We start from the raw sequence: 25,711 nt of genomic DNA on the forward strand, positions 1-25,711 counted from the left end.
TGTTGCTTAATATCTTTATTAATGACCTGGAAACTAGGCTGCACAGTGAAACAAAGTTTGCAGATGAAAAGAACGTTATTTAGGTTAATTACAAATGAGGAAGTCTTGGGAATTTCAGAGCCACCTAACCAAGCAGAAGGACACATCAGAGCAGGAGAAACCCTGTGCCGACAAATGCAGAACAGTCCACGGAGGCAGGAGCGATTTGAAATCCTTCTAGACTTTAGCAGGGTTTACATTAACTGAACATTAAGTGATAAGCCCAACTATCACATCTACCGCCCCATGCACACCTCTGCTGAAAGCACAGCAATATCAAAATGATAGAGTGCAAAAATAACAGGTCAGAAAATAATAGAGAAAATACTGTAATGTTGTTCTCCAAACTGTCAGCCCGCACTTTCTTCAGGTGCTGAATTCAGCTCCACTCACCCTCTTCTCCAAGGAGAGAGATGGGAAAACAAGGGCAGAAAGATGGGAAACCAAGGCCCTGGGGCAAGAAAGGACATTTGAAACATGGAGATTTTTCATAGAAGAAAAATGGAAAAGACCCCATTTAATCAAAAGAGGAGGTGGAAGAGACCAAATGATGACGTAGGAAGTCATTAATTTTGGCAAACTGCTCGATGCAGGGATATGTCTGCCCAGCACAGGGGCAGTTCCCGTGCTCCCTTGGGAAAGCACAGCAGTGGGCACTGGCCAGGGCCCCCAGCACGCAAGGAAAAATTGCTCTAATCCCACCTGTAATGGGCTTATTTAAAGACTGTTTCCCCACGTGTAAAACATGGATAATTGTGCTCATCCCTGGCACAGCAACAATATGTTTCACTATGCTCCTGCAAGGAGCAAAGCACGCGCGCCTGCTGGAAGGAGAAACCCTCTGCAAACAAAACTATGTCCTGCCATTTCAGTTTCATATCTCCAAATAACAAGTTTTGTAATGCAGATGCACTCAGGGCTGGGTCAGAGGCACGATTCATAGTGAAACAAATCAAGGCTTTGATCACTGAAAGCAGAATTTCACAGCATGCCAGGCTAAAAAAATACTTATAGATCTCAAAGCAGAAGACAATACTTATAGGAAAACAAAAGGGGACAAACTCACCTCTGGCTTTAGATTTATACCTATGAGAAGTTTCACTCCCCTTATCTAAACAACCAAAAAAACCCCACAGTGTTTTCAAGACTGTTCATTTCAGGGCACTAAAATCACATTCTGAGCCAAGAAGCACGAGAAACTTGTAAGCCCTATAAACCCATGCCTGCTTCGGGTGGTTTTGGGGGCTTTGTTTCCACAGCTGTTTTCTGTACTTCAAGGAGACACAGCTCTTCCTTTCCACAAGGTGATAGTGCACCTCAACTGCTTCAACCAGGGGGGCAAAAAAACCTGGCTGGGAGGGAGGGGAGCAAATCCAGGTGCCCAGCAAGGACACATGAAATCCCACCATGAGGTCCAGCCTCCTGATGCTCAGCACCAGCTGCTCCCCCTGTCCCAGGTCCAGTGATGGCCAACGGAGCAGCACATGGACCTTGGAGACCAGGGACCTGCTGTGCATCAGTGTGGTTTTTATAGTCAGGACAAGGCAACTGTGGTTGCACCAACAACACCAGAAGATGAGCAGAAAAGCTGGGTGTATTGCATCATTCTTTGTCTTGGCGTTATCCATCATCAACAAGGTAATCAGCAGCAGGAATGCAGTCCTTCAAAAGGGATGGCACAGGCCACAGCACTGCCAAGCTGTTTCCCAAAACACCAGTTCTGCTGCAGGACAGGACAGACCCCTGCACACTGCTAACACCACTGTGTTAACAAGGGACCTTGCTTTAACAAGGGACCAAAGGAGAGAGTCGTTAACTGCTGCTCCCTCCCTGGACGCATCCAGCATCAGCACTGGTGGCTGCAGGGCTGGGCAACACCTGGCCAGGCTCGTGCAATCCACCAGGGCAAGGAGCAAGGGCTGAGCATCACAAAGAGAGAGAAAGCAAGACAAAACCCCAGGGTTTGGCCATTTTGGCCAGGTTTCCTTCCCCTCTCCCCATTTCCCTGAACAGGACAGCTCTTCCAGCATCACCCCAACACCCTGCACCAAACCAAGCTGTCACAGCAGGGCTTCGTGCACATGACAACAGCAAAAACAAGGGGCAGGAGGAGACGAGCTGAACAAGACAGCTCCACAGGACCGAGGCTGCTCGTGGCTGCTGGCTATTAATGGTTGCACGCTATGCAGGCAAACCCTTCCTCTGCGTATGCTGCTGCAGCCGTAGCAGAATCCTGGCAACTTTGGGTCCAACTTTCCATTAAGCCATGACGTCAGTATTTTAACAGAAATTTCTGTTAGAAAATTAAATTTGCAAAAACAACGGCAACCAGGAGAAAAAAAAAAAAAAGGCAACAAAGCACGAACACCCCAATGAAGCAGCCCCAAGCTCAGAGACTGTTCAGCTCCACAACAGGTGAAAGCAAAGCCCATGTTTCCAAAAACAACCACCCAACAACAAAAAACCAAACCTCCTGTCATTCAAATGGTATTTGAAAGTGAATGAGAATGCCAACCAATCAACTCCACGGCAGGATTCAAAGAACAATATATCCAAACCTCAGTGCTGCGGCCAAGAATATATTTGCAATGCACGAACACTACAGCAGCAGCAACAGAAGCCGTTTGCAAGAGTAAATGAGGTTATTTTGGCAGCAGAGCGGATGTAGCAAACAAGCCACTTTAACTGAATATGGTAAACAGAGATGGAGTGATTATAGCAAGAATGAATGTAATAGGGTTCTGAGCTGCTTTGAATTGCCTCGACTGACCACAATATCTGATAAAACCAATGGAAAAAGTTCTGGTTTCCTCTTGCATATAATTGATTATCTTACTGAGATCTACTGTTTTATATACACACACACTCACAGCCCTCTGAAATTCAGTTACTTGGGGATGCTGCCAGAAATAACCCCGAGCAGGAGCAGTTAGATGGTGTTTATTTTTGTCTGGGGTCACAGACCCCAGAAGTGAGAAAGGATGCAAAGCCCTCTCCCAAAATAAGCACCTGGGAGGTTTGCTCCGAGTAGCTGAGATGTAACGGCTCTGATCCATGCACAACCAACACAGCTCCTCACTTGCTTTTAAGACAGGGAGGGAATAGTCCCTGGTGAGGGGGAGCATGCTGCATGCCATTAATTAGATCTACCTCAGGGCTCTCTTCCTTGACAGAGAAGCACTGGCTTCCATTTATTAAAACAAAAATAGATGCAAAGGTGTCATTGGAATTTCCCCAGCACCAAGAGCTGGCAAATGAAGATGATGGTGAACAGAATAAAGTGGCCCTGGTGCAGACCTGTGCCTGGGGAGGGCTGTGGGATACAGCCGGGTGATGGGAGGGCAGTGATTTGGGATTGAGAGGATGGTGAGGGCATAGGAGCATCAGGTCTGGGATGACATTCCTCTCGCACAGCTGTGGCACAGGCCAGAAGAGTTTTGCATAGGCCAGTTTAGACCTTTGCAGCATCCCATGGCTGCTCCCACCCCAGCCACGAAAGGCATCACTTTGCCGTGGCTTTTGCCAGAAATTATTAAAGAACAAAACCAAAACAAAAACAAGCAAAAGAAAACTCAACAGGACCTGCAAGCTCTGCTTGCTGCGGGAAAGGCGAACACTGCAACCAAAATGTGCCAAAAAGACTGGCGGGGGTGGGGGGGTGGCCCGGGGCTCGGGGGGTGCCGGGAAGCACGGCGAGCTTGCCCGCCAACAGTGGGAAGAAGCCAAATATCCACACAAACAAGTTTCCCGTCCGAAATTAATTTACTTACTGAAACAGCACTCAGCAAAACCTGTGATTAATATTTTCCTCCCCAGGCTCCTAACATGACAAAACAATAATTAATGAAAGATGAAACTGAATTCGAGTTACAGTAAGTGTAAAAATATTATTGTTTCTTTCATCTTCCTTCTCTTTATTCCTCCTGGTGGTGGGAGACACCGAGCCCTGTGCACGCTGGGCGCCTGCAGCACGGGGTACACTCGCTGCCTGCCCTGCTTCCCAGCACAACGCTCTGTGCTTGTGGGAACGTGGGGCTGAGTTTTTGGCACCTGCCCCTGGTTATCTGGCAACCTGCGTGACAGAGGAAAACCAGCGGGGAGTTCAGGAGGAGGGTGATTGTGTAGGGGAAGCAGCATTGCAGGCACAGCAGGGAAAGAGCCCGTGCTTTTTGGTACTGCGTCCATCCCTGCGGCATAGCAATTAAATGTGATAAAACAAGTGAATGGCAGTTGGAAGATTCAACCCTAAATACCATGTGCTGTGTTATTTTGCCCAATGTTTTCAATACCCAGGTTCCTTTTACCTGATCCCCTCTATGGGGCATCACCCCCTGGCCATGCTCAGGTCTTCTTCACACTGCCTTCATCCCACAAGGACTCACAGGCAAAGAGTAAACTGGGTTTCTAAGGGACCACTCACCGCTGGAATAAACCAGCAGAAGAGGGTTTTAAATAACAGCTTTAGCAGCACAAAAGCTCCTCTCTGGAAAGCTGAGTGTGGACATGCTGGGAGAGGGTGCCAGCCCCAGGAGCAGGTGGTGGCACGGCACCCACAGCCACTCCTGCCACAATCCATGGCATGGCTGGGATGCTCTCTCAGAAAACCCTGTCCTTCTCAACTGGTACCTTATCAGCCAGTATTACATCTCACTTTCCTACAGCTCGTGCTTTCCCTGAGGCGATGGAGGGATGTTCGTGGAGAGAAGTGCAGTGGGGTCCAGGCACAACTCCTGCGCACAGGGCTGCCCACAGGGTGTTTCGGTAGCACCATCCCTGCAGGCGTACGCACCAGGGCGGCGTCCCCACATGTGTTCACAGGGATGTCAGCAAATACACAGGTAGATGACAGATGGAGGGGAAAAAAGTATTGCTTCTTCCTAAAAATATAAGGTTGCCTTGAATTCTGTTTAGAGAGCAAATGTTCAAATAGATCATTTGCTTAAGTTTTTCAGCAGACTTTCTCAAATTGTCATTTTTCTCTGTGTCTCCAAAGCACAAATGTATTGTGTTTCTACAATTAGAAAACACAGTAAGTGAGGCCAGCCAGAACGAAAAAAATATTGTGAAAGTTACACATGCATACACATACACACGTGCATGCAAATTCACACACACATTCAGTGTTATACACTTACATATTTGTGTCCATATATACGTAACACCATACCCCCACATACACACCTGTATATGTATGCATGCAAACATCGAGCCCCCCGTTCCCTCCACTCCCCACTGCGGGGGGAGCAGGAGCACAGGGCCAGGCAGCCCCCTGCTCCCACCGGCCCCCCTCAGCACAGCTGCCCCTGCCCAGAGCAACAAAGCAAAGCTGGCTCGTGGGCAGCAGAGCAGACCCCACTGCATTGATCCAGCTGCAAAAACCAAGGGAAATTAACTATAAGGGGAAAAACCCCAATTCCAGCTCATCTCCTTTTTTTCCTTACAGTTAACATCATCTGTGGAGGAGCACGACCCATATTTGACTCACACAAATAAAAGCGTCTGTTGATGCATGTTCTCCTCTGTAAGGGTTGTACAAGGCAGGGGGACATGTCACTGTGATGGCTTGTACTTTCACTAATGACTCCAAGATCAATGGCACAGCAGATGAAGAAGAAAGTGATTTAATTTTCAGATCAACAGATTACACAAGTACACAAAGTATTCCCTGTCAAACAAATGTGTTACCTTGATTCCTTCCATCCTTCAGCTGAGGTAGTAGCAAAACGCTATCACACTGCCCATTTTTCATTCCTTCACCACCTCCAAGACCCTTGGCTACATGAAAGGCCCCACCAGACTTATTTTTTATGTAGAAGACACAAAGCTGAGGTAGTCAAAGTCCCTTGCTAGTAGGGGACTTTAGTTGTCCTGATAATTGCCCAGACTTGCAAAACACTTGGGAAAGGAGCACAAAGAAAGAGGAAAAATAAAAACTTTAAAAAATAAAAAGATCCATAGTAACTAAACCTTGACATATGGGTCCTGGGGAGCACAAGGACCAAACCTAATAATCAGAGGCACATATTTGAAAAAAGTGGAATTAGCAGGGGCAGACTGCACCAGAGAGCTCAGGAGAAGAGCAGGACGATGAGCTGGATGCAGGGAGGCAGGGCTTCACCCCCTGCCTTTCGCCGGACCTTTCAGTACTGCTCTAACTCAACCTGTGGCTGCAGGAGGGGAGAAGCAAGGTGAGGAACACAGCCTCCCTCCACCCTGAGCTTATCATTATCATCATCTGAGTGCTTTTTGGAAGCCTCATTCAGGAACTGATTCAGCTGAAAACATCAGCTTCAGCACCCAACTCTTCCAGTCAGCACCAATTTCTACTCAGCACTGGGTTAAGAGAAATTTTGAGCTTGGTAATTAAAGCCCACTTAAAAGAGTTTCCTCCATCCTCAAGAGCCTCATGATTTACTGTATCTCTTACTTGAACTCACATATGTCTTGTATTTCCAGACATTATGTAATGAGGTTTTTGTGGTCCATAGAGCTTTCTTACTCATCCTCTTGCTGGTGCAGCCAATAACTACATGCGCAAACATTTCTAGGAAAGTTTTCAATATTTTACACCAGATACTCCAAAAATTGTCACGTCATACGCACAGGCACAAAACCCACCCCAAGCTATCTTAACATTTCATGGCAAGCCAAGGTTAAAATGGTCCAGACACAACCAGTTTACATTCTGGTGGCCCCAAACTGCAGGAACTGCCTCAGCCTTGTTTCTTACACCCCTCAAACTGCGTTTTATGGCACTAAACCTGACGGAGGAGTTGTGGGAGATCACACGGAACCCAGGAAGGTGATGGTTACCCAAAGGGTCCTGTGCCTGTTTAAGGTCACGAGGAGTGAGGGAGAAGCATTTCATGATCGCCCTCTCCAGCGGCACAGCTCACGGCAGGGCAGGGTCACCATGGGCTCACAAGAGCAGAAAGTCTCCTATTCCCCTTTTAGCCACAGCTGCTTTTTCTCAGAGAGCATCTAAGACTTGAGAAAAGCACATAGAACTCTGAAACTGTCCTCGAGTCTACTAGGTCACAAAAAGAGAAGAACACAGACACAAAGATACAGGGTGACAATTGCAAGTACCTACGGATACCAAAGGGTGCAATTCAGTTTGGCCAGTCTTTCCATGTACAAACATTCGGCTCCCACAAACTCCTACATGCCCCACTGGAAACCAGCACCTGGCACGTGGAGATAACTGGGCTGATTTGGTCATGATTAAACTGCACTGAACTTTCTGCATCAAAACCAACGGCATCGCCATCCAACACGGACGGGCCAGTTTTATCTACACTGTGATGGACACCTTGTGCGAGGCTGCTCATCTTTTTGCTAGCAATAAGAAGGATCTAGTTTTCATAAGTACTAAAAGCTCAAGCTCCACTGAGGCCAACACGCACAGCCAAAGTTCCTAACATCTAGGAAAGAGCTTGCAATTAAAGGGGTTTCCTAAATTCTGGTCTCAGTGTACCCACTTAGGCCCCCAGGCACAAAGAAGAGTTAAGTCTGTGCATCCACTGCCGTTTGTGGATCTAATTAACTATCACTGAGCCCTATTAGGACCTCAACACTATCGCAAATCAAATGCTCAGGCAAAGGCTGTGAACTGCAAACATGAAAAGGGAGGCCAGGGTGGCACTTTTGACCAACATCAGACATGAAGCCTTGTAACACACAGAGAAGGGCCCTTGCCCGCTGACATACCTGAGGAACCACCAGGCTCATTGTGCCTCACCTTGCACTGGCCAAACTGGTGGCTCCCCACGCTCCAGATCTTCCTTCCAACAGGGGAAAAGCAGCTCTTCCTATAACTGTGTCAATAAATACATAAATAAAGTCCTTCACACATCTCCCTGCTGGAGGAATAACCAAGCAAATAGCTATTTGGTGTACATGGTGTCTCTGCCATGCCAGCCGTGATGGCTCTAACCAGTATGGCTGCTGTCAGGTGATAAATCAGGTGCCCTTTAACTCCACAGCTGAGCGACGCACACCCCACAGTACTGAAAGCACAAGCTATAACTGATATTTTTACTGACAGGTGATAAATCACATGCCCTTTAACTTGCATGTACCAGTTGCAAATTTAGTTAATTAGAAATTCATACTCACTTCTTTTCATGTATTATTTCCCGCTTGATTTACATGAGCTGTTGTTCTTTGAATGCTTCCTGGGATTAAGGCACTCAGATGCTGAGCGAGCACGAAGCACAGAACTTCGCTGCAGAGCACCACGACCTCTAGTGCTTTGCAATCTGGAGAAATTACTGGCAGCGCAGAGAATAGCAGCAATGAAGAGCGACCAAAATGTTTTACGGACACGCCATGAGAAAGTGGCTCCCGGCCAGCAAGCCCAGCAGGTATGGCTTGCACACGTAAAGCCAGTGCTACCACCGGGAGCCTTCCCTGAAAGTATAAAAGAGACTCTTTCTCAAGCCTGTAGAAACACAGCTTTTGCATTTTCACACGTTGCATTGCAAATAGCTTTAAAAAGCTCATTCCTAGTTGCTCCTGGAGGTCTTTTGCTAACCCCTGGGCAGCCTCAGCCTCTCACAGCACCACCACCATGACACTCGGCGAGCCCAAAGCGCTCTCCCACAGCATCAGTGAGGGAGAGTTCGCCAGTGCCCTTCTGCATCCTCCAGCACCCACTCTGCCGGGTGCTGGTGAAGGAACTGCCACCCACTCCACTCACCCCGCTTTACAAAATCCACACCAGAATTTGTTATTCTCCTCATTCTGGAAATTATACCAACTCCCATTTCCAACTATTTTGTCCGCATTTTTCTATGAACACTTTTGTGCTACCAATAGTATTTTCAGCTTTGCTACAAAAGGGCATTTATTAAAATATTCCATGACTACAGAAGATTCATAACAGATTCAGAAACCCAGTGATAATCATAATAATTTTTTAGCACTTGTCTGCCAGACAGAATTATCAGTAAAAGTGGGGCCCTGTTATCTGCAGGAGTGGTATATGATACATTCATTATTTTTTTTTACCCTCTATAAACTTCAATTATTAATGATGGAAATTTTTCCCCGCCTATTCTTCCCTTGGTGGGAAAAACAGCCATTACTGACATTTGCTGATTTAAATCTAATCCTCCTCATCTGCATGCAGATGAGGCTCTGCTTGACTCTACCCATTGATCCAGCCAGGAAAAGGTACTCTATAACTTAATCTGATGTCAAATCATGATGTGTCCTGTAGGAAACCAGTGCTGTAGATCTCCCTGCTATAAATATGTCACCAGAATTAACTGAAAGCACTAATAAGGTCACTCAATGAGCTCCGCGGTGCACAGGGCAGCGCGAGGCTGCTGTCTTGATACTTGTGATTGATGACACCAAAAATTAGCCAGAACAGAGGGTTGTCAGCCAGCCTGGAGGCAAGGGACTCACTAACACGCTTTGCTTTCTGCCTGTGCTGGGTCCCATCCCAGCCCTGGCACTTCTGAAACATTTTACACACTTCACATTAAAACAAACAAATAAATAAACAAATATTCCTACTACTAGCATAAAACAATAGAAAAGAATTAGGAGGTCTTCCAGTTCTCCCTTCCTGCAAGTTTATCCTGCTGCACCCACTGTCTTTGGTGAGCAACTAGAGCCAGGACAGAAATCCTGGAGTCTTGTTGCAGGCAAAAATCCCCACGGAGGACGGCAGGCATGCTCAGCCTGCATGGGGATGGCATTGGGTCCTGAAAACGGAGCCCACGCTGCTCTGGGGATCAAAGTGCTTATACCTTGCTCGCTTTGAGCTGGTTTCTGCACACCACGCTCCAGCCAAGACACGCCATCCCAGGCAAGAGCCTTCACTGGCAGCTTGTACCACCTTCTGCCCACCACCTCTCTCCTAACACATGCACACATGCTGTGGGTCTGTGGATAAAAGGTTACAAACCCCCATGTTCCAGTTTTCCTAATGCTGTCTCTCATCCTGGCTGGTTCAGCTCTGTGACCATCGTTGTTGAGTTGCTCATCACTGCCAAGATGGCCAAGGCACCAGAGCTCTCCAAGGGGTCCCATGGTGTGTCACCATACCAGGGATGCTGGGGCCACCGAGTATGGCCATATAAGCCCCTCGGTGCCAGGACTAATGGTGGAGAAAATTAAGCAGGAGCCAACTTCTGAGTGACCGCTCAGGTGGTCTTGCTCTCACCAGCACTCTGAAAAGCAGCAGCTTTTGTCCCCGGAATGTCTGCGATTCTCACAGGGGTGGGGGTATCCCTCAGCCCCAGGCTATGGTAGCCTGCAGAGCTCTGGCTATCAGCAGGTCCAGAGATGCTGTACAAGATGCATGACATCTCCAGCAGGGGAGTCCCTGCTTAATTTTCTCCATCATTAATCCTGGCACTGAGGGGCTCACATCCAGCGTGAACCAAGATTCACCACGGAGCTGCTGCTACCCCCATTCATTAGGGGTGACAGAGCTGCACCACTCAATTCATCTCCTGCTACCAAAAGACCACCAAACTAACCCCTGAACTAAAACTTGTCCTCAAATCCCCAAGAAATCCCCAGGAACACTCATGACTTTCCAGAGCACGCCAGAGCTGCTTAGATTTCTTTCCACTGTGGTCCTTTTCAAACAGATGATGTTGCTTTTGGCGCCTATCCCAAGTCCATGTGCTTCATCTCACTGTGGCCATGTCCAACCCATGCCAACTGCTGGGAGAAGTGTCCACCACAGCTTGGAACCTTCCTCTCGCTTCCCAGGTGGAGGCATACCCCCACCCCTGCAGGAATCAAAAACATTTTGAGGACAAAAGCTGCAGCTTTTCAGGGTGCCAGTGAGAGCTGGCCCACCCCAGCTATGGCTCAGAAGACTGTTCCAGTGAGCAGAAGCAAAGGGACAGCTGCGTTGGGGTGTTCACCTCATGCACGGCTCTTCCAGTGCAACGCTGTTTTCCTTTACACATGAACGGGCCTCGCACGTGAACAAAGCACTGGGAACGCATCTGACCAGCCCTGAATAACTGCCAGCCCCTGAGCACATGGGTCAGCCCCGTCCTAGCCACCAGGCACTCGTGACACAGCTTGGTTCTCTGCCCGAGAGGCAACTTGGACCAAACCATCATTCCTATACCTGAGCAGCTGAGACAGTGCCACTTGGTGTATCAGCAGGGATGCAAGAGGCAGAGCTGCAAGCCTGTCCTCCAAAGCCATACAAGATCCCACGTGTCCCTGGAAGAGTCAGGAGCCTGATCCACCTCCAGTTATATTCACAAAAGACAAAGCCAAGCAGAGGACCTCAGAGGTCAACAGGACTGCCAAGTCCAACCAGCCCGACCCTCCCAGCACTCCTGTAGAGCAGGGCTCCCTCTCAGGGTTATTCTCCTGGCTATACATTGTGCTGGATGCCTACAAAACGGAGATGTTGAATCAGTCCCTCCACTCAACTGAGTGCAACCAAAGCCATTACCGGATAGGGTCTTTTAGGGCCTCTTCAGCTTGTGAGCTGGGTCTCCTCATCACAAACCAACCAGCCAACCCAAAACAGCTTCAAGAAACATCAGAGAACCAAAATCCGTTCAGATTTCAAGCCTGACCAGAAATAGCCGGATGGGGCAGCGAGCAAGTTAGAACAGAATCCAGACTTGAATTTACTGGAATCTTGCCCATTTTAGAGGGCTCATAAACACAACAACTCTTCGGTAATCCATCATCCTTAAAGCCAAGAATGTGGGTTATCCTCAGAGCTGCTGTTGCGGGAGCGGTTGTGGTGCCACAGAGCAGTTAATGCTGGGAGCCAGGTGTTCAATAATCCCCGACCACAGAGAATATTATAATTGTTAGCACTGTAATGATAGCGAGCGATTTTAACAGGCGGCCTGTATTAACAGACTCACCTTAAGCAGAGGAGCAGGCAGCATTTTCAAACAGCATCTGGACTCATCCTCATTATTTACCTGAACAGATGTTCACTGTGATACTTCCTGAATCCTGGAGCTGGATATTTGTCAGTGTTAATGGGATTTCCAGGAGCTAGTTTGCTTTAGGAGCTCATTTTCTTATTCAAATTGTAACCGTCACCATTTTCTGTTTTGTGTTGCCTCTTTCGCTCATGATTATCTTCCTGGGTTTTCACTTTTCTCTGGGTCACTGAGTGCGGATCTGTTCTAATTACTGTCATTTTAGCTTTTGTGCCGCACTCCGTCACACCGGGATCCGGGCTACATAAATAAGTAATACAGCTGCTCTTTGTAGTCTCTGCTAACCAAGACAGAGCCCCGCTCATCTCGTCTCACGCTGGGGGGCTGTGCCAAGAGCTCACCTGAACCCCAGCCCACGGAGGAGCCCACTGCCCTGGCCAGTGTTTGGCTTCCCCCCACGTGGGTTTTTGCATCGTTTCAGTCGCCTCTGCTTAGACACGGATGCCCGACTTCCACTGCAACTCCCTGGTGCGGATGCTGCTCTGCCTGCCCGAGGGTATGAAGTTATACTAATAGGGATCACAGGGTAGCAGTCACTCTAAAGGTTTGCTAAATTAACAGTATCATTGCAAACACCTCATGCCTTAATCAATGGCTTAAATCAACACCGAAATGCTGCCTAGCTGGGGAGGCTGCAGCCCTCCGAGTCCAGTGCTGGTCCAGAGCCATGTGCCGTACACAGAAGCATAAAAGCTAATTGTCTTTAAACCCTCAAATCCTCTCTGTTTGGGAATTGACAGCCCTTCACCATCAGAACTTGCATTTTTCGTGTTCTCTCGCAAATGCTATCAGAAGAGGAAGGCAGCAGTTATGGGATGCGATAGAACTGCAGGATAACAATCTGCACATGATTACTTCAAGTGTTTTGTGTGTGTGGTGGCCCAAACAATGAGGGTGCTGCTGCCCCGGTCCCTCTTGCCGGGTGCATCCTTCCAGCTTCAAGAGAGAACACAAAGTAACTGCAAGGCAAGGATGTGCTGCTGCATCACGAGCTGAAGGGGCACAGAGCTCCTATCAGGGCTAATGCCCGAACACCCCAGCTGACTACAGAGAATTGAGATGTGCCCCTGACCCAGGGGAAGGGCTGGCAGAGGTGCCTTTTAACAAGACCCAGCTCCCGTGGCCAGGAGGACAAGTCGTTTGAGAGTAAAGGGATCAGAGCTGTGTCAGCCAGGTGCAGATCCTGGTGACTGCAAGGAAGATAGGACCCTACCAGAGGGAGGATGCTCAAATATTTGGTAAGCAAGTCAAGGATGGGCATACACATGATGTGATGGCCTCAATACTGCTAAATTTCTTTAACATGTGTTTTTTTCTGTAATAAATAGTATTTCCATTAGGAGAAGCTTCACAGGGCCAGCACACGCAGCCACTGCTCCCAGGAGTGGTACACAACTGCTGTCATGCACCATTGGACCTGCTGCGGCTGTTAGTGCTGCCCCCAACATCCTGGGGTCGGGGGGCGACAGCCACGATGCAGCTCAGGGCACCCGGCAGCAACACACCTTTGCCCACAGCAGGCACCCCAGGAGGGGCTGGCAAGGGCTACAGAAGCAGTAAGCTGCATCAGGCACCTTAAAGTAAAAAAAAAAAAAAAAAAAAAAAAAAAAAAAGGTATGAAATTGCAAACAAGACTATTTAATGATACCTGTTTTTTTCTTTCCCCTTTCCAGGAAAAGCCTTTGCTTTCACCTCTCCTGATGCAGCTCAGGACAGCTGTCAGGATGCAGAGCAACGCTTGAGGCTGCTCATTCAAGCTGGCTCCAAGCTGCTTCTTGCAGACACTTGAAGGAATGAGCGTTCGTTTATTCAGCTGCACACCAGTCACGCAAAACCCAATAAATAACCACACTGAACCGCTTGCAAACACCCAACAGGTTGGAATTCAGTCACACAAAACGGCTCCTCAAACAATACCTCCAGGCACACACATTCAGTAAAACAGAACAGTGTTGACACCCCATTTGTGAACAGGCAGAAGAATCACAGTCGCGCAGGAATCTCGTTCACAATTACAAGCTCAGCCTGTCCTGCTGGCAGACGAACTGACGGCAATTCGGCATGCCCTTCAGTTGGCATCTGCCGCTGGCCCGCCGTACAGGGACCTGCTGCCTTGCACCACGCGAGAGCGGTAGAATAAGCTATTTTCAGAGAGGCCTCATAATTCAAGAGAATCTTATCTAGGGACTTTGTCTTTATATCTTTACCAGAAACATCCTCCCGTTTATCTGATAAGGCGCAGATACATTTCTTGTAATGAGATGCCACGGCCAGCAGGAGCTGGCACCTCAGCAGGCGAGCGCAGACCCGGCCAGCAGGGCCAGCTGCCCCCGGGCAGACCTGGCCTCACTGGGGGCAGGACAGGGACCTCCCCGTGCCCTGCTCCGCCGCCAAGGTGGGCTGCCTGCCCTGCTCCAGCCAGCCATGCTGGCAAAAGCTCCAAGGCTGAGCAGAAGCATGGCACGAGCGGCACGACCAACAAACCAACGAGCAGCATCTCTCCCAGCGTGCTCAACGCCAGGCATGAGCAGTGACTAACACCGAGCGTACCCCCACCAGAAAAAGGCCAATGCAAAAACCACAACCAAGCGTCAGAAGTATTAAACTAAGAGTCAACGCTCCATCGGTTGCTGGCAAAACGGGAGCCAAAGGTTTAGACGGGACTTACGCATTTTTAATCCATTTTTTATTATACTGGTAGTTTGGTAGTGTCACTTGAAGACAGTGCAAGGCTGCAGAGAACAAAGTCGTCTTGTAAGGACAACACCAGCTAGACTATCATTTCCCTGAATCAGCAAAAGCTGCTAAACCTCTTTCTCAACAAGATCTATGCTTGCAACAACGTAAGTGCTTGTTGCATTCCCTTTTTTTCCAGTAAGAGCGTCACCTTGTTACCATCATTTAATAGCAGAATATTGGAGAGGCCACATACCTCCCATTTTTCAACTACAGCAGACCTTGAATTTCATCTTCCTCTCTGCTCTCAGATTTACTGTCAATACCCACATGCCAACTTAGTCAAGCAGTCACATCATTCTAGTTTCAAGTAATCCTGTGCTGTAGGATTTGCTGCAGCTGGTCGGACCAATTAGCTCAACACCTTTCCTTTGGAAATAACCACTGTGTTGTGACGCTTCAAAAACAGCTCAGAACACCCCACAGCAGAAGGCAAGATGTCTGGATAATGACACAAATTAAAAACACATACTGCCTGGAAGTGCAAACGGCTGAAACAGCACCAGGGGAGCAGCTCTGACAGACTCTCTCGCTGGGTGTCAGCAGTCCCTGGGCTGACACCCCCAGTCACAGTGCACGAGCAACAGGAACACCAACAGTGTGTCCAAAGTCACGTACCAACGAGGAAAAATAGTATGAAGCAGAAACGTTCCTTGTAATGACCAAAAATAAAACCCAAACCCATGTGTCAGTTACTGGTTTGTCCCTCTGAGTTGAGCATAGTGTCTCTCCAGTATTAAGAGTGACCAAACGTTTATTTACCTCCCAGCAGAAGACCGGACAGCACTTTGTGCCCATACAGGAGGTACCAGACTCCCACAGGCACTTGGAAATCCCAGCCCAGCTGACCGAGCACAGCAACCTGCCAGCCTCATCCTGCAGCTCATGTTATAGCCATCAGTCAATACTAATGCCAAACCCGTGGTGTGTTACACACGCACTACTGCAGAAAGGCTTTTAAAAGTCATTTAATATCCTTGCTGGAGGTCACATTCAGACCTGGCACGTGCACATGGGTTCGGAGCACACTCGCTTACGCCAAGCAAGAACGCGGCCACTAACAGCACAAGCTGGGAACAGCAGTTACAAACTGGCCAGAAAAATTTCTGTCTTCTTTCATGCAGGGCAAATAGAAAAAAAATAGAAAAGAACAAATCAACAGAAACGGTTCATCAGATAGTTATAGCTAGCTAGAGACAAAAAACCACAGCCACTGAAAGCTCGTGCACGGTGAAGCTTCTGGGGCACTCACCTCCTGTTTTTGTTTCAATTAAGACAAAAGCAGAGGGGTTTTCAGTTTCTGTATAAAAATAAAAAGAAATTACCAAAGGTCAACCTAGGGCCCTGGCCGAGCAGACTGCAGCACATGGCTCGCATGAGCGGGCACAGCCACCCTGTGCTTTACTGGTCTTACTGGAGGCTACCCCGATGTGTACAACACAGCAGCCCCCTTGCACGGCTCTCCTCACAGCCCGTTCAGTCCTGCGTTTGCTGCAGCAAAGTTCCTCCCTCCCTGCCAGAGCAGAGCCTCCACTGCCACCTTCCTTCCATCTGGTTTTCTCCCCTTCGTTCCCCAATTTCACGACAGTCACATGGATGTTGCTTAATACCCCACAAAGTGGCTGGTCCAGAGGCATCAGGGTGTATCCTTTTTTTGGAAGGGGGAAGGAGCATCCAACATACTTCTTTTCAGGTAAAAAAAAAAAAAAAAAAAAAAAAAAAAAGAGAACTGTGATGGAGCGAGGTCCTGGCTCCCCAGCCTGCCACCTACATCACCAGGGAGAAGCTCCCTTGCTGGCAGGTTACAGATTGGTATTAAATACTCAGCATCTCTGTTGACTGCAGAATCACCTCATATGCACTGTGCTCCATCTTTAGTTACACCTGGGAAAGCCTCAGCCTGCCAGGGCAGAAAATTGGAACTGGCAGAAAGACCAGGCAGGAAGAAAAGGCAGAAGCAGGTTAAGCAAGAGCACAAAGGCAGCCGTGCAATGAGTCTAACACAAAGGTAAATGCAGCTTGCTGTCCCAGCCCCTCGCATCTCCCTTCACCATCGTTCCTCCTCAGTGCTGCCTGCTCAGCTCAATCCTGCATGCTGGGCTTTCCCAGAGCCTGTCCTACAGGGGTGCGAACCAGCTCACTTGCCGAGCCCAGCTGCCAAACGAGTGATGCTCCGACACCCCACACATCTGCCAGCCCTCTTCTCCCAGGTAAGGATTGGGGCTCAGCCTGCAGCCGCTGCATGCTGTGTGCAGGGATCGCCCTGGGGTCTCATCCTGTGCTGGAAGGATCCAGGCAGCCCAGAGGGCAGCTCTGCCCATCAAGGAGTCCATAGGGTTTTATGATGCTTTTTCAGTTTTTCTTACAGTTTGATGGCACCAACAAAGACAACAGGAGCAGGACCACACTGCATTTTGGGGCACCGAAGACCAGCAGCGTTGGTGGGGCAGCACAGGTCAGGTGTGGTTCCCTCTGCTGCTGGGACACCCAGCACAGAGGCACAGGCCAGCGCATGCTGCTGTTCGCCCAGCACACATCTGCCCTGCTCTACCATCCATGCCCAAACAGACCTGCCAGCACCCAGCTCCAACTTCTACCAAAGGCAGGGTCTTACCAGAGTTATTTCAAGCTGTACCAAACCCAGTTACATTCTAATTCTAGAAATTCTGCAGAGCCTCTACTTCAGCCTCGGTCAATTTTAGAATCAAGATGTGGCTCTTTCTGTACCTTCCACCTGAAAAACAAGGAGAGATAGGGACAGAAAACGAAGCCTTCCTTCCTCCTCCCCGTCAATGTTTTATCACAGCAAACACCTGCCATGCAAACAGCCCTGGGAGAAACAAGAGGTTCGTGGAACTGCCTGAACAGCAACACAGACACCACAGGAAACAAAACAACCTGCACGAGGAGAAGAGCTGCACAGCAGCACAGCCCACAGCGCAAATGTTTGCGTGCTCCGGAGACAAGGCAAATTCTGCTTTTGCTTACAAGGGGGTGCGACTGCTCTGTCCCCACCAATTTCGGTTACAGCTTCTGCAAAGGGCCTTGCAAGCGGTGCAGAAAGCTTTTCTGAATATGATCAGCTTTGGGGGTTTAGGTCACAGGCAGATGCATGGCAGAAAAGTCACCGCCTGCACTCAGTGCAGCTTGTAGGTTGGGCACTAGGAACCCCCCTATGAAAGCACCTGGATTCACGGTGAGATGGTGCATGGGGACAAGGGACATCAAAGAGCAAGAAATGTGGGGAATCCTTCATTGTTTCCTCTGAAAGATTCGGATTCAGCTTGCGAGAGCTAATCAGCATCCCTCGCCTCCCCCTCCCCCCCCCCCCATGAAGTATTCATCACTTCCTTTTTTGTTTGGGTTATTTTTTTTTGGTTTTTTTTTGGTTTTTCTTTTTTTTTTTTTTTTTAACCTTCAGAGAACAGAGCCAAGACCAAAATAAATCCTACTACTACCAACTTCTGCAGAGTAACAGGCTCTGTGAGAAACATCCCAATTCCGACATCTCATCATTGAGACATGCTCCTTGACGCCTGTGCTCCCAGGAAGCGGCTCTGCTGCTGCTGGGATGACACCTCTGGGGAAGTCACCATTTGTTTATCACAGAGCATGCAGCGATCAGAGAAACTGGAGGTTATTATTTCTATTTGAGACGTGATTTCAGGCTGTGAGACAATTTTAGACTGTGCAAGCCTGAAATAACTCCCTAGGCCAAATTTATACCTTGTAACAGTCAGAACTATGACACCTGCTTGTCATTTTATTAAAAACCCACATAACCCCCTGACTTACCTGTGCACCAGAGCTGTCAGCCCGGGAACCCAAAGCAGTGGTGTCCGAGAGGCCAGGCCCCCTTCTCACCATATTGGTTTGGTCTCAGTATGGTTCAGCCACTAAATGCCATGGTGGGATGGCTCTTCTCCACGGCCGCGTGCCCCCGGCTGCCTGGCAGAGCCACACTGGGTCATCCCCAAGAACCACCACCAGAAAATCCAGAGCACCTCCAGATGGTGGCGGGCAGGAGGGGAGGCAGCAGCCCCTCTGGAGCACGTTGGTATACACCCCCCGCAATGTTCCAAGCATCTCCAGCTGCAGAGGACATGATGATGCAACTATCCACCTCGACGATCTCCCCCCAGCCTATTGCCATAGCTGGTATACAGCGTAAAAAAATACCCACGTTGAACAAAGTTATATAGAAGGATGTGAGTAATACCAGATCATGTTCTGCCGAGACGCTACGCACTCAGCAGTGCTGATAGGAGGCTGAAAGACCATAGTGTGTTTTGGGCAGAAACCTGCCCCTTTCTGGGAACTGGAATTTTACACCTCTGAGGACACAGCCTCGTGTCACGGCTGGAGCCATTTCACTCGCGGTTCTGTGCAGGCTGCAAGCAAGGACTGACACCACGGACACCCACAGCACTGGCTCACACAAAAGGGTCTTTTTGGGTCCACCATAGAGATAAGAAAAAGTCCCTCCTGTCTTACACTGTTTATTTTACCTTCTCTATAACGATAAAACAGAACACGAAGTTGCGGTCATCGACTGCACTGCAATCACCTGCAGCAGGAATGGCCACTGTATCTGTGATGCCCACCCTCCCCTTGCTGCTTGTCAGGACAGACCCTTCGCCATGAGATCGTCTCTCCCTGGCCCGTGCAGTGTGAGGAGAAGACAGAGTTATCCTCTACAGGAAATATTGAGAAATCCAGACTCTTTGGTAAAGTGATCCTTCCTAAGCGTGAAAACCACACACCCATGATTGATGGAGCGGCTGCACTTTCTAACAGTTAGCTCAGGCAGGCAATCCCAAAAGCCAGAAACAGCCCATAAATGAGCACGTACAACCGTCTGCAGAGACAAGGGTTAACAGTCTTATCTGGGGTCACCAGAAGAAATTCCAAGTAAAACCCACAGCACGCAGATTTCCTGCTTTCTAACCCAATGCCCTATTTATACCTCTCTTTCTTCACAATGCCAGTGACAGCTTTTTCCTCGCTTACAGGCATGTTTCCTGCTTTTTGAGTTGTGACTTTCATTTGTAACTCATTTCCATAACCTCAGAAATATAGTTTCAGTGGAAGTGTTAAATGTACTGATAAATTCTTTGCGAAACTTAAAAGTTATTGGCAGAGAGAATGGGGGCAATTTACCCTGTACCAGCCAGTTGAAAATTATATATTTCAGGATCCTTTAACGGAAGGCAGCAAGGTTTATCTCTGACTGATAAGGTAACGCCTTGCTGCTGACAAATAACAGAGCCCATTTCCAAAATACAAAGTCCCCAATATGATAGCAAATAGGCTCATCTGTGCACAGTGACCTTCACAGTCTCAGCCTTTATCGCAGGGTATGGCGGCTAACTCCGTCATCACGTGCAGCCGCGGCCCCGCAGCAGCACCCAAACAGCCCTTGGCGTTAACTTTTCCATCCTTCCATCTCGTCGGGCTGCACTTTGATTAACCAAGCATTTTTCTGCGTGCTGCTTGCACATTAACGGGGAGCACAGCATGGTCCTGCTGTATGGCACTCCTCTTATTTCTCTATTAAAAAAAGCAAGACAGAGAAAGAAGCGGAGGGGTGGGGTGGGGAGGAAGAGATAAAACCCAGTCTCATCCTATCCTTCTCCCCTTCTCCCTGCCAGAGCACAAGCATCTTCAAAACCATTGACTAAACGAGTTGCACTAAATAATCAGGACACATGGGGGGACTAAAAGGAAAGCAAGACGAAAGCGCAGATTTGCTGCAATGTTTCCACTTCGCTGGAGTTAGAAACAAGGCACAAGTTGCCTGTTCAGGAACCAGATGCGGCTGTAACTGAACAGAACGGTACGGACACGAGGCAAGTGGGGAAAAAAGAGAGAACCCACAAAAATCACCATGACTTACATTAGAATCCAAACGTCAGACATGGAAAGAGAGAGGGATGGGAAGCACCTTGCAGGAGTGCAGGGGATGCTGCCTGGGAAAGGCAGGACTGCTGCGGGGGGATTGGTGCAAGTTGAATTACGGTGAAGTTAAGGAAACGTGTTATCAGATTCACCAGCACAAAAAGTATCCAGCTAAGGAAACTCCATCAGTGTGCAGCCCGCCTTCCCCTCAGGGGACGTGGGGAGGGAGAAACCAGGGACTGAGGCACTCCAAGTGAGATAAGTGCCAGAAGCATCCTTCAGGAGCTGCTCAGCAGCCCGGGCCAGGCTGATGGACCTGAGGACTGTGCCATCTCCTCCATCACTAACAGTGGATGCGACTCGTTCAGAAATACCCATGGCCAGGCAAACCCTGACAACAAAAGCTGCAGGCACGAGGCCCCTGCAAGCACACAAGGTTCCGTATGGTGACACGTCCTCCTGGCACAGCAAGTCCAGACCAAGGGGCATGGACCCCGCAGCAAGTCAGCCACCTGTCCTCACCCTTCCTCGAAAGCTTTCAGGGGTTACAAACTCAGGCACATTCATCACAGTCATGCGTCACCGAGACCGAAATAGTGTTATTTCAAAAATTAAGTTGAAAACGTTAACAACCAGAGGAGTGAGGGAACAGGACTGGACGATAAAGCAGCCATCTGACCCCAGCAGAACTGCTTCCAGCCCCTGCCTTCCTACAGAAACACACACAGCTCTGTGCCCCATATAAAATATTTGCGCATCCTACATAATTTAGAATCCTATTAAATAACTTGACTCCTGTATTTTTCATAGCAGCAAATTCCATGAATTTTACATCGAATAAAAATTTAGCAATCATAGCAGTTGCTAATTTCTGTGCTGTGCTCAGAGCAGCCTTTCACTTCCCCATAATGATTTTAAAACATTATCCTGCTGTTTCCTTTTTTCTATGCCTGGCATTGAAGAGCTCTGCAAACTATTTGAATAGCGCTGCTCTGAAAAAAAAAAAAAAATTTGTAAGGGAGAAAAAATTAAATTCAATCATCACTCTACCCTCTGTGAACTGTGAAAGTCTTGGGAACATGAAAAGGTGCTTTCTAAAGGATGTTAAGCATTCAAAAGATTAGACTGCAATGTGCAATTAAATGTGTTCCACAAACCTTTGTCAGAGTACCCAAAACCTTACTTCTGCATGAACTTAAAATCCTCCCACTGGGAGCTTGTTCAAGTGGTTTACTTTAAACCTGTACTTTAGATATTCCATACCTTTCACTTTTATAATTCTTCAACATATGCTAACACTGGCAGAGTTAATATAACTGACTAATTTTAAACCCTATGATTACTGGAGCTGATTTATATAGTAGCTTCACTTCACAATACTGCGAATCATGCACGCAGTAATTGCCAAGTTCAATTTTAGCTCTGTCATACTGAAGCATTAGTTTTTATGCCTCAGCTGTTGCCTCCTCCATGCTATAGAGGTAAGTTGATAATGCAGTAGGTTTTGCTGTTAAATATCATAATATTATGATACCCCGTGTCAGATTCTTGCAAGCTTTGTGAGCTATGCATCATCTATTAACTAAATACTTTATTAAAGGAACAGTTTGAATAGGTTTCTATTCTAATTTAGCTCAGCGCACTGAATACCGGAGGCAAAAAAAACCCCAAAGTAATGATTTAATGACTGTGTAATGATTCACCACCAGAAGTGACTTGGTGGAGAGAAACACTCGCAGTCATCAAGGCTCCATGGCAAGAGCTGCAGAGGGGTCAAACTGACACCCGTACACGAATACCCTGGAGGCGATGCCCCTCACCCCGGCTTCGGGCTGGCAGTACCTGCAGGAGCAATGCCAGGACCTGCGTCACCCCCAGCACCCAGAGCTTGGGGGCTGCAGGGCCCCGGCTATGCCCAACAGCCGGCAGCATCGTGACCAAAACCACCTTCCCTCCCATCGCCATGGATGCGGCTGGCAGCGTGCATGGAGCAAAGGTGGGACAGGCAAAGAGGGAAGGGTGGAGGAGACGGGAGAAGCCAGATGCCCCTCGCTACGAGGGGACAGTGCTCCACAGCCCAGGGACGAGCTGCACCTGCAGTGCAAGTGACACAAGGCTGCTGAGCTGCTGCTGCCTCTCAGCTGATCCACATACACAGCTGGGCATTACCAATAATCTCTGAATAGTGCTTCAATTCACCCAGCTCTTGGGCTTCAAGTTTTCAGATTATTTCTTTTTTTAATGAAGTCTGCTCATATCAAATTTAACAAACGTGGGCAAACTGGAGCTGCCGCCTTTTCCCATTCACAGATGCCATTGATGCCTAAGATCAATGAAGACAGTAATGCAAACTGGAAGTCCCCACGTACCAGAGAAAGCTTCATGTCACTGAGGGACACCCAAGACACAGCTCCAGGATGGAGACTGGGTACCCCCTCTGTGTTGGGGAGGAATTCCCCATCAGATGGGGACAGGGCAAAGGAGTAAGGTCTCCGCGATGGTCCAGAGCTGATCTTTGCAATCTTTTCTATGAAAACAGCACGATGCAACAGAAAAGTGTCTTCACACCTACATGCCTACGGCTGTTGGACAGTCTGTATTCATTTTAACCCCCTTCTCTCCTCCACAGCTCCTTCATCCCCAGGCAGATGCTGAGACCCCAACCCAAGCCAACGTGCTGGGAACCAGGGGACTCTCCTCTGATGCCACTACTCAGCAAGTGTTTGGCTATTCACTGGATTGTGGAAATTGCCTCCAGCGGCACCATCCTTCCCACATAAACCACAGCTTTCACTTACACAGCACAGACATGCAATTCATGATATTCGCCAACAACATGGATCTTGCTCCAGCGCTAAGTTTGTTGCTTCAGAACTCAGCAAAACCCTTGCAGACACAGTTACCAGTTAATGGTCTCCCTCCCTAGAAACCCTCTCATCACTGTAGCAAGGCGATGAGCATGAAAGTGGATGAGCTCCTCTTCCATCTCTTTTTTCTCCCAGTTTTCCAAAAGGAAAAGAAACAAGTTGACATGCTAAACATGCTAAATCTTGCAGGCCTGGAGAACTGCAGCTACATCTGGTGCGGCTCAGGGCAGTGCCCGGGGCGCCTGCACCACAGGCAGCCACCTGCTCTCTGCAGCGTTTTGTATAAGAACGTGGGACATTTCATACAGAGAGAAAGAGGAAGGAAGAATGTGAAAATTTCTTCAAGTGTGTGGTCACTGGGAGGAAGGAATAGGATTGATTAATTTTTCAACTTTGGTGAGTTTGGTAAAACCATAAGCCATGTGCCTCATGCTTCAGGAGACTACATCACAAATTAATTAACCATACTGCCCAGGGAATTCGGAGGTGGAATTGATTCTTTGATTTCTAAGATTCCATTTTTGCAACTCACCAGGGATGTCTAACCAGTCCCATTTGTTTTAGAGCCTCTTCTGAAGTCAGTGCTCTTGAAGCCCAGCAGTCTTATGCAAACCGCTGGTGGCTGCATCACATAGTTGCAGGACGCGGATGGCATCTGTGTCTCCAGAGATGGCCTGGAGCTAAAGATGAGCTTAAACCACACTTTCTCTCTTGCATCACACCTGTACTTTCTTACAATCATCTAAAGATTTCCCAGTGTGCAAACACCCCATCAAAGTGAAGGAAGACATCACAGCCCAGCAGCAGTCTCACCAAGCGTATGACTTGCAAGAACAGCAATTTCCCAGCAGCCGGCCAGGGAGGACCAGTCCGGTGTCGGACACTGGCCCCTCAGCACACAGCGCAGGGCCATGCTCCGGTCTTGGGTACCATATACCAGACATGCTGGTAACACAGAACTTGCATCACTGAGATTCTTCTAAAAAATAAACCTGGAAAGAAATTCTTTGGTAGCAGTATCATTTTGGGGGGGGCTCATCCTTTACCAGGTGTTTGCTCGGTGCTCTGTAGAACCCATTTCAGCTGGGGCCTTGAAACTCTGCTGGACCACATGTCATTGTAATAATACCCTACCCTAATTTTTGCAGTCTCCTAAGTTTAATCAAAGCCTCATACCCACATCAGCCACAAAGGAAGCCAGCAGAGCTCACACAGGGCTGGGGGTCTCCATTAGCACCACTATGCACTTGCCCATAAAGCAGATAGGGAGGTTTGCATCCTATGGGCACAGCCTTGCCACATATGCAAGGACTGGATCTTGCACAGCACTTTTACCACGCATAGCTTTGTGGTTTCACACCAGCTATGAGCTTTGTTTCACTTTTGGACAGAGAAGGGGCATTGCCACATTGCCACTGGAAACCTGTGTCCAGGGGGGCTGCAAATCAGGAGCTCCAGAGCCCCGACCTGCATGAGCAGCACATCACATGCAACCCTTCACAGAAAACACCTCCCATCCACAGTCGAGAATTAATCTTCCAGCAGGATATCCAAGTCATCCCCACCTGCATTTTACAATTTGTAGATAATGAACTAACTGCAACACTAAGCTTAAAATAAAAACATTGACACCTTTGCACAAAGAGATCTTGACTTCTCTTTCTAATTCATTTAGCTGCTTTTAAAGTGTCGCTTATTGCATCGGGAACAAAACCAACCAAAAAAACCAAAAACCATCCTCATTATTTACGCAAAAGAGGCAAACAGGTGGCCTTAACTGCATGAGTCTCTTACCACACTGTTATGTGACTAAACTGAACATTTACACAGGTCTGAAAAATTGTTTGCAGTGGGCACACAGACAGCAGAGCTACCAGATGTTGTTCTCCTAATACTTACTATATAACATCATTGGATACTGCTTGAAAACCAACCTGTGCCAAGTTTTCAGAGGCCTCAGCTCACTTTCTACGCATGCATCTGCAGTTCTGGTGAGCCGGTTCCTGGACGCAGCTCGGATGTGGGTGCACAGAAGCCTTTTGCACCCAGGCTGTGTGTGCAGAGGGGCTGCTGTTTGTGCAAGCCGCCTCGCACACCCAAGAGCTGTTTATCCAATTACTGACACATGCACAGCATCCACAGGGAGCGCTTCCCTACTGCATCCCATGCTATGCTGTCAGACTTTGATATATTTAGGGGAAAAAAAAAAAAAACCCGAGA

General features: G+C 48.3%; 1 protein-coding gene across 6 annotated transcripts in view; it reads right to left on the reverse strand.

Annotated features, from left to right (window-relative positions):
* The window catches only part of TOX2 (TOX high mobility group box family member 2), a 150,684-nt gene that overhangs the window by 108,934 nt on the left and 16,039 nt on the right, over positions 1-25,711 (reverse strand). Inside the window, exon 1 of one of the 6 annotated variants that reach the window (XM_055722257.1) lies at positions 18,522-19,000. The exons of 4 other annotated variants lie outside the window; for them this stretch is intronic. In XM_055722257.1, the coding sequence (XP_055578232.1) occupies positions 18,522-18,593 (72 nt within the window). In that variant the 5' untranslated portion in view covers positions 18,594-19,000. Of the gene's footprint in view, positions 1-17,340; positions 17,362-18,521; positions 19,001-25,711 lie in introns of those variants that run through there. One more of the 6 variants, XM_055722259.1, reaches the window with a different exon arrangement.

The sequence above is a fragment of the Falco cherrug genome, chromosome 10 (assembly GCF_023634085.1).
Source record: "Falco cherrug isolate bFalChe1 chromosome 10, bFalChe1.pri, whole genome shotgun sequence".
NCBI classification, from domain to species: Eukaryota; Metazoa; Chordata; class Aves; order Falconiformes; family Falconidae; genus Falco; species Falco cherrug.